At 40.5% G+C, this 11,642-nt stretch overlaps 1 protein-coding gene across 1 annotated transcript; it reads right to left on the reverse strand.

Annotated features, from left to right (window-relative positions):
* Positions 1 to 5,149: 5,149 nt before the first annotated feature.
* On the reverse strand, positions 5,150 to 9,914 carry LOC135108208 (uncharacterized). Its single transcript, XM_064018984.1, has 5 exons — positions 8,834 to 9,914; positions 8,228 to 8,488; positions 7,880 to 8,077; positions 7,304 to 7,411; positions 5,150 to 5,373 (listed from the first exon to the last, which is right to left on the reverse strand). The coding sequence occupies exons 1-5, from the start codon at positions 9,912 to 9,914 to the stop codon at positions 5,150 to 5,152; spliced, it is 1,872 nt and encodes a 623-aa protein (XP_063875054.1).
* Positions 9,915 to 11,642: the final 1,728 nt, after the last annotated feature.

Raw genomic sequence — 11,642 nt, forward strand, 5'->3', positions numbered from 1 at the left:
TTCCCTTTTGTGGAGATCTCCATTCTTGGAGACGTCAATGTTCACTATCAGCTTTACCTTTCCTCTCCCTTCACTGACCATCCTGGTGAACTAGCCCAGTATTCTTGACCTTTTCTTAACCTCTAATCCTTCTGTTTATGCTTTTACCCTATCTTCTCCGTTGGGCTCCTTCGATCACAGTATCGTATCTATATCTTGTCCTCATGATCCCCTTAAAGCGGAGGTGCCTCTGGCGTTTTGCCTCAGCTAGTTGGGCGGACATGAAGAGGTATTTTGATTTTCTTTGGAGTGACTAGTGCTTCCGTGTCAGAGACTCGTCTCTGTGTGTCGAACGCATAGCAGAGATTATAGTGTCTGGCATGGAGATGTATATTCCTCACTCTTTTTCTCGACCTGAAACTTTCAGATCTTGATTTAACACAGCTTATTCTCGTGCTATACATGATAGAGAGGTGGCCCACAAGAGGTACATCAGTCTTTCATCACCCGAATCTCACACGCTTTATATTTCTGCCCGAAATCATGCCAAGTCTGTTCTCCAAGTAGCCGAAAGCTCTTTCATTAATAGAAAAAGTCAAAACCTTTCAAGATCTAACTACCCTCGTGACTTCTTGCACATAGCCAGAAACATCTCCAATAACTATGCTTCTTTTTCTTTCTTTCCTTTATTTCAGCTTGATGGCACCTACTATCACATCTGTCTCTAAAACTGAAATCTTCGCTCAAACCTGACGATTCAGGACTTGTTCCTCCCTCTCCTCCACCCTCTGACTACTCGTACTTGATGCTACCTATTAAAATTCTTACCAATGATGTTTACCATGCCCTCGCTGGCCAAAACACTCGGAAGGCTTATGGACCTGATGGGGTCGTTCCTATTGTTTTCCAGAACTGCGCCTCCATGCTTGCACTTTGCCTAGTCAAACGCTTTCAACTGTGTTTGTCAACAGCTATCTTTCCTTCCTGCTGGAAATTTACCCACATTCAGCCTGTTTTTAAAAAGGGTGACCTTTCTAATCTCTCAGACTACCGTTCTCTTGCTTTAATTTCTTGCCTATCTAAAGTTTTATAATCTATCCTCAACATGAAGATTCTCAAAAATTTATCATTTCATAACTTTTTATCTGATCGCCAGTATGGGTTCCGTCAAGGCTGGTGATCTTGTACCTTTTCTTACTGAGTCTTGGTCATCCTCTTTTAGAGATTTTGGTGAAACTTTTGCTGTTGCCTTGGATATATCAAAAGTTTTTTTGATAGTCTGGCACAAACCCTTGATTCCCAAACTATTCTCCTACGGCTTCTATCCTTCTCTCCGTAACTTAATCTCAAGTTTCCTTTCTGTCCGTTCTATTTCTGCTGTGGTATACGGTCACTGTTTTTCTCCTAAAACTATTAACAGTGGTGTTTCTCAGGGTTATGTCCTGTAACCCACTCTCTTCTTATTATTCATCAATGACCAAAACCAAGTTTTGGAAATTAGATCTAAGATCTACGATTAGATCTAAGACCGCGAATATTACAGAACTTTATGAACAAAAAGTTGATGGGGATGTCAAGACTCTTAGGGTAGATACCAGAAGAGCAGTCCGACCTGGGATACATTTGTGGTCCCCTCCCCAGATGGGAACTCCGATGTTGGTGTAGGCGTCGCCATGATAATTTTGAATTATGACTGAAGGGTGTACGTATATATATATATATATATATATATATATATATATATATATATATATATATATATATATATATATATATATATATATATATATATACGTACACCCTTCAGTCATAATTCAAAATTATCATGGCGACGCCTACACCAACCTCGGAGTATATATATATATATATATATATATATATATATATATATATATATATATATATATATATATATATATATATATATATATATATATATATATATATATATATACACACGTTCAGTGAGGATATATATATATATATATATATATATATATATATATATATATATATATATATATATATATATATATATATATATATATATATATATATATATATATATCCTCACTGAACGTTTCCCTTTCTGTCTCACAGCACAAGGGAGCAGTTACCGCCTACCCTCTAATGACAATTCTGTTCCTGCACACAAAACTACAAGCATCTAATAAGACACACCTTCACTGAAAAATACAAAATTATCATGGTGACTCCTACACCAGCCTCGGAGTCCCCTCTGAGTCTTCATTAACTTCTGCAACATTCTCGGTCTAAGATCTAATTTTGTATCTGTAGAACACCACCTCTCCTCTTCTAAACCTCAACTTCTTTTCCTCACTGAAACTCAAGTGTGGGAGGCAACGTACAGTAGCCCCTTTTTTGTTCCCTCCTATTTTCTCTATTCTCATTTATTTATCCAAAGCTGGATGTTGCGTTTATGTGCGCAACGACTTAACTCGCTCTCGTGCCCACGCTCTTGAATGTTCCTAGATTTCCATTATCTGTCTACGACTACAGAGTCACTCTCAAATTAAATATATCCTGGCTGTATACCTCTCATCTAACTTATGTGACAATAAGAAATTCTTTGAATACTTAACTTCCAGAATGGATCACATTCTGATTTTCTTCCCTTTTGCAGAGATTTCCATTCTTGGAGACTTCAATGTTCACCACCTGCTTTGGCTTTCCTCTCCCTTCACCGACCATCCTTGTGAATTAGCCTTCAACTTTGCTATCCTCCACGACCTGGAGCAATTGGTGCAACACCTAACTTGCATCCCTGACCGTCTTGGAGATACGCCCAACATTATTGACCTTTTCCTGACCTCTAATCCTTTTGCTTATGATGTCACTCTCTCTTCTCCGATGGGTTCCTTAGATCACAATCTGTATCTTGTCCTATCGCTCTAATTCCTCCTCAGAATTCCCCCTAAGCGAAGTTGCATCTGCCGTTTTGCCTCTGCTAGTTGAGGGGACCTGAGGAGGTATTTTCCTGATTTTCCTTGGAATGACTACTGCTTCCGTGTCACAGGCCCGTCTTTGTGTGCCGAGCGCACACTCACTCCTCTTACATTCTTCACTCTTTTTCTCGACCTAAACCTTCCAAACTTTGGTTTAACACAACTTGTTCTCATGCTATACATAATAGAGAGGTGGCCCACAAAAAGTACTTAAGCCTTCCATCACCAGAATTTCATGCACTTTTGGACCTGATGGGGTCCCGCCTATTGTTCTCCGAACCTGTGCCTCCGTGCTTGCACCGTGTCTAGTCAAATTCTTTCAACTCGGTCTGTCAACATCTACCTTCCTTCTTGCCAGAAGTTTGCCTTCATTCTGTAGGTTCCCAAAAAGGATGACCGTTCTACTCTACTGGTGATCTTCTAGCTTTCCTTACTGAGTCTTAGTCATCATCTTTTAGAGATTTTGGTGAAACTATGCTGTTTCCTTGGATATATCAAAAGCTTTAGATAGAGTCTGGCATAAAGCTTTGAATTCCAAACTACCCCCCTACGGCTTCTCTCCTTCTCTCTGTAACTTCATCTCAAGTTTTTTTTTTTTTTCTGACCGTTCTATTGCTGCTGTGGTAGACGGTCACTGTTCTTCTCCTAAATCAATTAACAGTGGTGTTCCTCAGGGTCCTGTCCTGTCACCCACTCTTTTCTTATTATTCATCAATGACCTTCTAAACCAAACTTCTTTTGCTATTCACTCCTACGCTCACGATACCACCTTGCACTTTTCCTGTGTTTTCATAGACGCCCAACACTTCAGGAAGCAAACATTTCACGCTGGGAAGCCACGGAACGCCTGACTTATGATCTTTCTAAAATTTATGATTGGGGCAGAGCAAACTTGGTATTGTTCAATCCTTCAAAAACTCATTTCTTCCATCTATCAACTATCTATCATCTATTCCCTCTTTTTGAATGACACTCAACTGTCCCCACTCTTCTACGCTGAACATCCTCGGTCTGTTATTTACTTATAATTTAAACTGGAAATTTCACATCTCATCTCTAGCTAAAACAGCTTCTATGAAGTTAGGTGTTCTGAGACATCTATGCCAGTTTTTCTCACCCCTCCACCTGCTAACTCTGCACAAGGGCCTTATCCATCCATGTATGGAGTATGCTTCACATGTTTTGGGGGGGGGTTCTACTTATAGCCCTCTTTTAGACTGGGTACAATCAAAAGCTTTTCGTCTCATCACCTCCTCTCCTCTAACTGACTGTCTTCAGCCTCTGTCTCATCGCCGCAATGTTGCATCTCTAGCTGTCTTCTACCGCTATTTTCATGCTAACTGCTCTTCTGATCTTGCTAACTGCATGCCTCCCCTCCTCCCGTGGCCTCGGTGAACAAGACTTTCTTCTTTCTCTCACGTCTTTTTATGGGACTGGCATCCCAGTGGGCTTTTTTTTATTTTTTATTTTTTGTTACCCTTGGCCAGTGTCCCTCCTACATAAAAAAAACACCAATAACATCAACAACAACCACAATAATAACAACAACAACAACAACAACAACAATAATGATTGTTACGTCCACCGGGAGATAACGGCGGGACCGGCGACTCGTTAGGGGTTGCCGTCCCTCACTGTTAACCTACGTTCTGTCCAATCGGCCAATGGCACAGCATGTCCTTAATCGACCCTAACCATGGGGGTTGAGGTGTCGTAGTTAAGTTGGAGTACATCACCCTCGACGATGTTGCTCCTGCGGTGGCCGGGATGTAAACGAGCCTTCCACCACCGTCAACTACACTGCCTTCCCTGGGCAGAGGTGCCGGCAGGGGCGTGCAGGAGGGGCATTGTGGGTCTGAAACACCAGCTAGGCTGGGGTACCTCTCCCTCAATGATGTTGCTCCCGCGATGGCCGGGACAGGAGAGAGCTGTACGCTACCGTCAACTGCACAGCCTTCCCTGGGCAAAGGAGCCGGCAGGAGCGTGCAGGATGGGCGCTTTGGATCTGGGTCACCGGCTAGACTGGTTGGAGTGGCCACCGCTGGTATCTGACGAGGTTTGTTGGTGAATGATGGTATTCATTATCCGTAGAGTTTCCCCGGGCCCTTGGTGCCCCACGGGTCGGTGCGCTGCTGTACGCAAGGCTTGATGCTGTGGCACTAGGGACGCTTCCATTTGCACATGTCAAACTACTTCGCTGTACACTATCTAGTCCTGTAATACACTCCAACTACCCCCCGGGATGCCTGAGAGATCGATGACAGAGGCGGGGAATGTCCCCGGCGCGCCGAGAGCATAAGCGTCCACATTCCCTGAATCTGAAGTCTACACGTTAGTCTGAGTCTTAGCCAGTCACAAGGTGTGGACTTAATCCTCCGCAAGGCACTGACAGAGACGCTGACGGGAGGCTTCTTGAAGGCGGAGATCGCTGAGCACACGGCCTCGCTCACCAGAGATACTTTATTTCTGTCCTGTTCTGTCCTCGTTTACCAAGAGGGTTGTTGTTATTCCCAGCGCCAGGCCCACTGTGTTGGGTCAGCATTAGTTTTTCATGTAAACAGGTCTCTCGCCTGCATCTACTACCCTCTAACAGTTAATGTGCGCGCCCACAGGCGCATGGGTACTTGTGTGTGGGTGTATGTGGGTATGTGCTTAGGTGTAGGTGCGTGTAAGTATTTGGGGCGTAACAATAACAATAACAATAATAATAATAATAATTGTTAAACTCTGAGCCATCCTTGCTAGCAATGTGTATTAGGCGAGTAGGACAGGGAATAAAACGTGTGAGTCCTAAGACAGCTGGAGCAGAACTAAAGTGTACCACACCTGCTATTTATTTCATTGGCTTCGACACAGATTAAAAATACACAGTGTGAAACCCCAAAACCCCGAACATCTGAGTAACTCAATTGAACCCCGAATAAACCCACCAACGTATCATTACGAGTATGTTTCGGACCCAACACCCCCACTGAAACTAATGATGGGTATATACAATACAACACACATTAAATCAATACACACTCCTGTTTTAACTATCTACACACCCATAATAACTTTACTGAAATCACAAAGCTTTACTTTAGGTACAGGTTTAGTGAACATATCAGCAATATTTTGATCAGATGGTACATAGTTAAGTTGCACTACACCTCTCTGAACCTCTATCCTAATAAAATGGTATCTAATATCTATGTGCTTTGATCTCTGATGCTGGACAGGGTTTTCAACTAATTTTATGGCACCTTGGTTATCACAGTGTATAGTACAGCTGTTTATCGAAGTACTTCCTGTCATATCTTCCAGTAATTGCAATAAAAACTTTGCCTCTTGAGTAGCGGCAGACAAGGCCATATACTCAGCTTCACAAGTAGACAGAGCAACTGTTCTCTGTTTTCTAGTCTTCCAAGAGATTAATGGACCCCCACTGGAAAGTTGGAAGCTATACCCGGTAATACTTCTGCGATCTTGTGCATTAGCCCAGTCAGCATCACAATACCCAATCAAATTCAGTGACTCATCTGACTTTTTAAAAGTCAAACATTGATCAATGGTACCTTTCAAATATCTTAATACATGCTTGGCCATAGTGAGATGAGAAGTAGTTGGATTAGTCATATTCTGAGACAATTTAGTTACAATAAAGCACAAATCAGGTCTAGTACATGTCATTACATAGATCAGACTTCCAACTAATCCTCTATACATATTGATATCAGCCAGTTTTGATTCACTAGAACTAATACATACTTTGTTCACATCCATGTTACAAGGAGTATAGGCAGGTTTACAATGTTGCATACCAAATTTCTCAAGGATCTTTTCCACATATTTAGTTTGATTCATTTTAATTACATTATCATCACACACAAACTGCATACCTAGATACCAGGAAATTTTGCCTAGATCTTTCATCCTAAATTTATCACCCAGACTTTCCTTCATGTTCTTCAATTTTGCATCACTGCTGGCCGCAATTATTATGTCATCAACCCAAACTAATACATTGGTTACCTCATCATCAGTAATTCTGGTATAAAGACATGGGTCAGCAAATGACTGAGTTAAACTTAGGTCAACCAAATATGAGTGCAACAGTGAACTCCAATTTATACCACTTTGTTTGAGACCATACAAGGATTTCTTTAATTTGTACACCAACTTCTCGCCACCATTACCCTCCACACAGAAACCCTTGGGTTGTTCAACATAAATTTCACAATCAATAGGTGCATTTAAGTAGGCAGTTTTTACATCCATTTGATGAACAACCAGGTCATGTTGTACAGCCAACTGCATTAAAGTTCTTACAGATGTGATCCTAGTAGTTGGGGAAAATGTTTCGTGATAATCTATACCTGCCTCCTGAGAGTAACCCTTAGCAACAAAACGAGCCTTGTACCTTGTCTCATTGTTAGGGTTAAACTTCAGGTCATATACCCACCTACTTCCCACAGCTTTTCTACCTTCAGGCAAAGTAGTAAGCTCAAAAGTCTCATTATCCTTTAGAGCTTTCATTTCCAATTCCATAGCTTCTCGCCATTTATCAGAATCAGGAGATGCAATAGCATCTTGATATGTATAAGGTACACTGGCTAGTTTATAGAAATAGTCAACAGTACAATTCACAATACTATCCAAAGCCTCATCCATTTCATCACCAACAATACAGTCACCAAAATATATGGGTTTACGTTTTACTCTTTCTGACCGCCTTAAACACACACTGTCCTCTGTTTGGTTACCAACTTCTGGGCTAGCTTCAGTGTCAGTACTACGTGTTGTAGTCCAGTCACATTCACTACCCCATGCTACATCTGAACTAGGCCTGGTAAATTTGACACATCTAACTTTCCTTACTGTACCAGTCTTTGGAAAATATACAAGGTATGCTGGACTAGACTTATCATAGCCTACAAAAATTCCATCCTCACTTCTGGCATCAAGTTTTTTCTTCTGTTGTACATAGGCATAACATACAGAACCAAAAATGTGCATATTACTAATATTTGGCTTTTTACCTGCAAAAGCCTCGAATGGAGTCTTCTTAATCCTAAGGTTATAACATCTGTTTCTAATGTAAGCAGAGGCCATAACGGCATACGTCCACAGAAACTTTGGCAGACCAGACTCTATTAGTAAACATCTGGCCATTTCAAAAAGAGTACGCCAGCCTCTTTCAGCGGTACCATTTTGGTGAGGTGAGTAGGGAGAAGACATTTCATGCTTGATTTTATTTTCCACGAGTAAATCTGCGAATGCATTAGAAGTAAATTCCGTACCTTCATCACTTCTGAGACATTTCACTGAGCCATAGGGAGAAATGTCTGCTATGAAATGCTTAGTTGCCTGTAAGGTGTCACACTTATATTTGAGGAAGTATATCATGATAAGACCGGAGTAATCATCAACAAAACTGAGTGCATACTTAAAACCGTCCTTGGCAACAGGATCAATGGGACCAGCTAGGTCACAGTGTACCATATCTAGTTTAGCTTTTGAACGCTCATCAGCTTGTCTGTTTCTAAACTGAGTCATTTTCCCTTTAACACAAATGCCACAATCAAAGTCCTTTTTGTCACTAATTTTCATCCCGTTCACTACACCTTCAAGTTTCAAAATATCACTCACATTACAATGACCGAGAATTTCATGCCACTGTCTCAATGTATAGGACGCCCTATTTGAACACACAGTATTGTTTAAGAAATACAGTCTACCATGCTTAACTATGTCAAACTTTGTACCGTTTGTAGATGTTAACTCTGCAGAATTTGGTTTAAACTCGATTGATGCACCCTTCTCAGTGGCAGCTTGAACCGAGAAAATATCTTGCATGAAGGAAGGTACATAGAGAGCATTTTCCAGAATTGTTGTATGAACATTACCACAAGAGTCTACAAGGGTAACACAGGCATCACCCTTCTTTTTAACCAGATTATTTGTTCTACTACCATCAGCTAGTTCAATAAAATGTCTCTCAGGATCAAATTGCTTGTCAAAACACACAAATTTGGAGTCATCATTGATTATACGAGTAGTTGCACCACAGTCCACCATTAACTTGTTAACCACAACACATGATTCAGTCTCTGATCTCCGAAGCCCCACTTTAAACACAAAACTGTGGCTCTGACTGTCATAATCATCACTATAATCTTTTACGTTCCTGGCAGAGTCTTTACCACTGTTACCCCCCGAACTCTTCCAACAAAACTTCGTATCGTGTGAGTTATTCCTGCAGTTCTCACACCATCTTCTTAAAGTCTGGTTCGGTCTAGAGACACGGCAGTCGACCGATTTGTGACCCTGAAGACCGCACTTGAAACACGTACCACTGAATTTACGAGACTCTATCCTCATCACTCTGTCACTGTCACTTTTGTCGCCGCACGACTTCTCTGTCTCCTCGAAACTTCTGAGAGACACCTTGAACTCAGCAAATGTCAATGCCTTTTCTCTTTGTGTAATTACAGTCATAAATGGCTTGAATTCCGTAGGTAAACCCTTAAGCACCATTGCCACCAACAAGCTGTCACTAATAGTTTCACCAGACGTTTTAAGTGCAGTTGCCGCCGTCTCGGCTCGAATCACATAGTCTGTAACACTCTCGTTTTCTCCCTTAAGCAACGTTGTGAGCTCCGTGTACAGTGATATGACCTTGGGTTTACCTTTCGATAAGTAGTGTTCCCGTAAAATCCTCAGTGCCTCACGTCCATCGTCCTTCGCATCACGCATCACAAGGGATAGACTACGGTCATCCAGGAACTGAATCAACTCCGCAAATGCCTCGGCATTTTTGGTAACGTCTGCAGCAGTCGTACTTGATGCAGGAGGATCAATCACATTATGCAATTTCTGTAGCCGCATGTAGCCCAAAAACTTCACTTCCCATAACTCGTACTTGCGCTCATCACCGTCAAAATACAGTCTGTTCCTGGGCCCATAACCTGTTAAACTCTGAGCCATCCTTGCTAGCAATGTGTATTAGGCGAGTAGGACAGGGAATAAAACGTGTGAGTCCTAAGACAGCTGGAGCAGAACTAAAGTGTACCACACCTGCTATTTATTTCATTGGCTTCGACACAGATTAAAAATACACAGTGTGAAACCCCAAAACCCCGAACATCTGAGTAACTCAATTGAACCCCGAATAAACCCACCAACGTATCATTATGTTTCGGACCCAACAATAATAATAATAATAATAATAATAATAATAATAATAATAATAATAACTTTTCTTGAAGAGAGAGAGAGGTTCTTCTTACACCAATTCATGAACGCACATACTGTTTAATCATGGACGGCTTCTATTGGTGGAAGATAAACAATTTACAAACTATATTATATCGCAGAGACGCCAAGCCGAAACAAAAGCAAAAGCCAGTGCAAACCCTACCTAAACCTGAGAGAATACAAAAAGGAAATTTCCATACCTTCAAATAACAGTAAAATTTACAATAGTGCCATTAAGGTTAATTTTGGTCTTATATTTATGGATTAAAAACCGGTTCATTGGTTGTCAAATCTGCTTCATTGTTTGAACATTAAATTTAAGTGTTCTTTCACTGAAAACGAAAATCTCGAGTGAGTTAGTTCTAAAAGATCATTTTTTTGTGCTGGAATTTTTCTTATAAAATTAACGGATAGATGATATGCCGGCAATGGAGGGGCACAACCGGGCGAAATTTGTCTACGGATTATATATATATATATATATATATATATATATATATATATATATATATATATATATATATATATATATATATATATATATATATATATATATATATATATATATATATATATATATATATATATATATATATATATATATATATATATATATCATTGAATGTGATAGCTAGTTGGGCATCTATTATTTTTCTTAAGATATTTTCCTTATATCTTATGATTGTCTTATATTCTTTTTTAATTGGCTGTATGACTTCGCCGAAGCTAGTCATTTTCGCTAGATCGCGATTTCGGGCCCTTGACCCTTCTTCAGTAGCGAAGGTCTATCCGTGTTGAGGGTGTCGGAGAGAATGGCTCAAGCTGATTGCGGGGGTGTATTTATACGGGTAGGCTTGTCACCCCGCTGCGCGTCCTGGTTTCTGATTGGCTGACGGCTGTCGCGGGCTGTGCTGGGCTGCTATCCAAGCTGGGTCTTCGCGCGCTTGGTAATGCTTGTAGGTCTTCGGATTGTTGATTTAATAGTGAATAGTGAATAGGATAGGAAAGTGTGGGGGAAAGGAAGATGTATTGATGAGGGAAAGTGGGTGAGAAGAGAAGTGTGAAGGAAAGTAGGAGGTAGAAAGTATGTGGGCTTAACCACATTGCTTATTTTTTATGTGTTTACTTTTTTGTTATTACCAGCGCTTCAGAGCATGGGCCTTAAGGATAGGGGTAACCGAGGTTATCGACAGATTGAATATATGTTTTATGATTTAATGTGTATATATTGGAGTAGGTGACTGTTGGTTTGCGGCAATTATTGAGCTAGGGAACCAATTGTGATTGAAGTCATTATTTCTTTCGTTTATTAAGCTGTTGTACATATCTTCATTATTGTGTTTTATTGTTTCCCATATGTTTTTTGCTTTATAGTGAATGGATATGTTAATAGGAATGACCTTATATTTCAAATGTAATTGTTCAATGTTTGATGTCCTATCATTGTCACTCCAGTTA

Source organism: Scylla paramamosain, chromosome 16 (genome assembly GCF_035594125.1).
Source record: "Scylla paramamosain isolate STU-SP2022 chromosome 16, ASM3559412v1, whole genome shotgun sequence".
Lineage (NCBI taxonomy): Eukaryota > Metazoa > Arthropoda > Malacostraca > Decapoda > Portunidae > Scylla > Scylla paramamosain.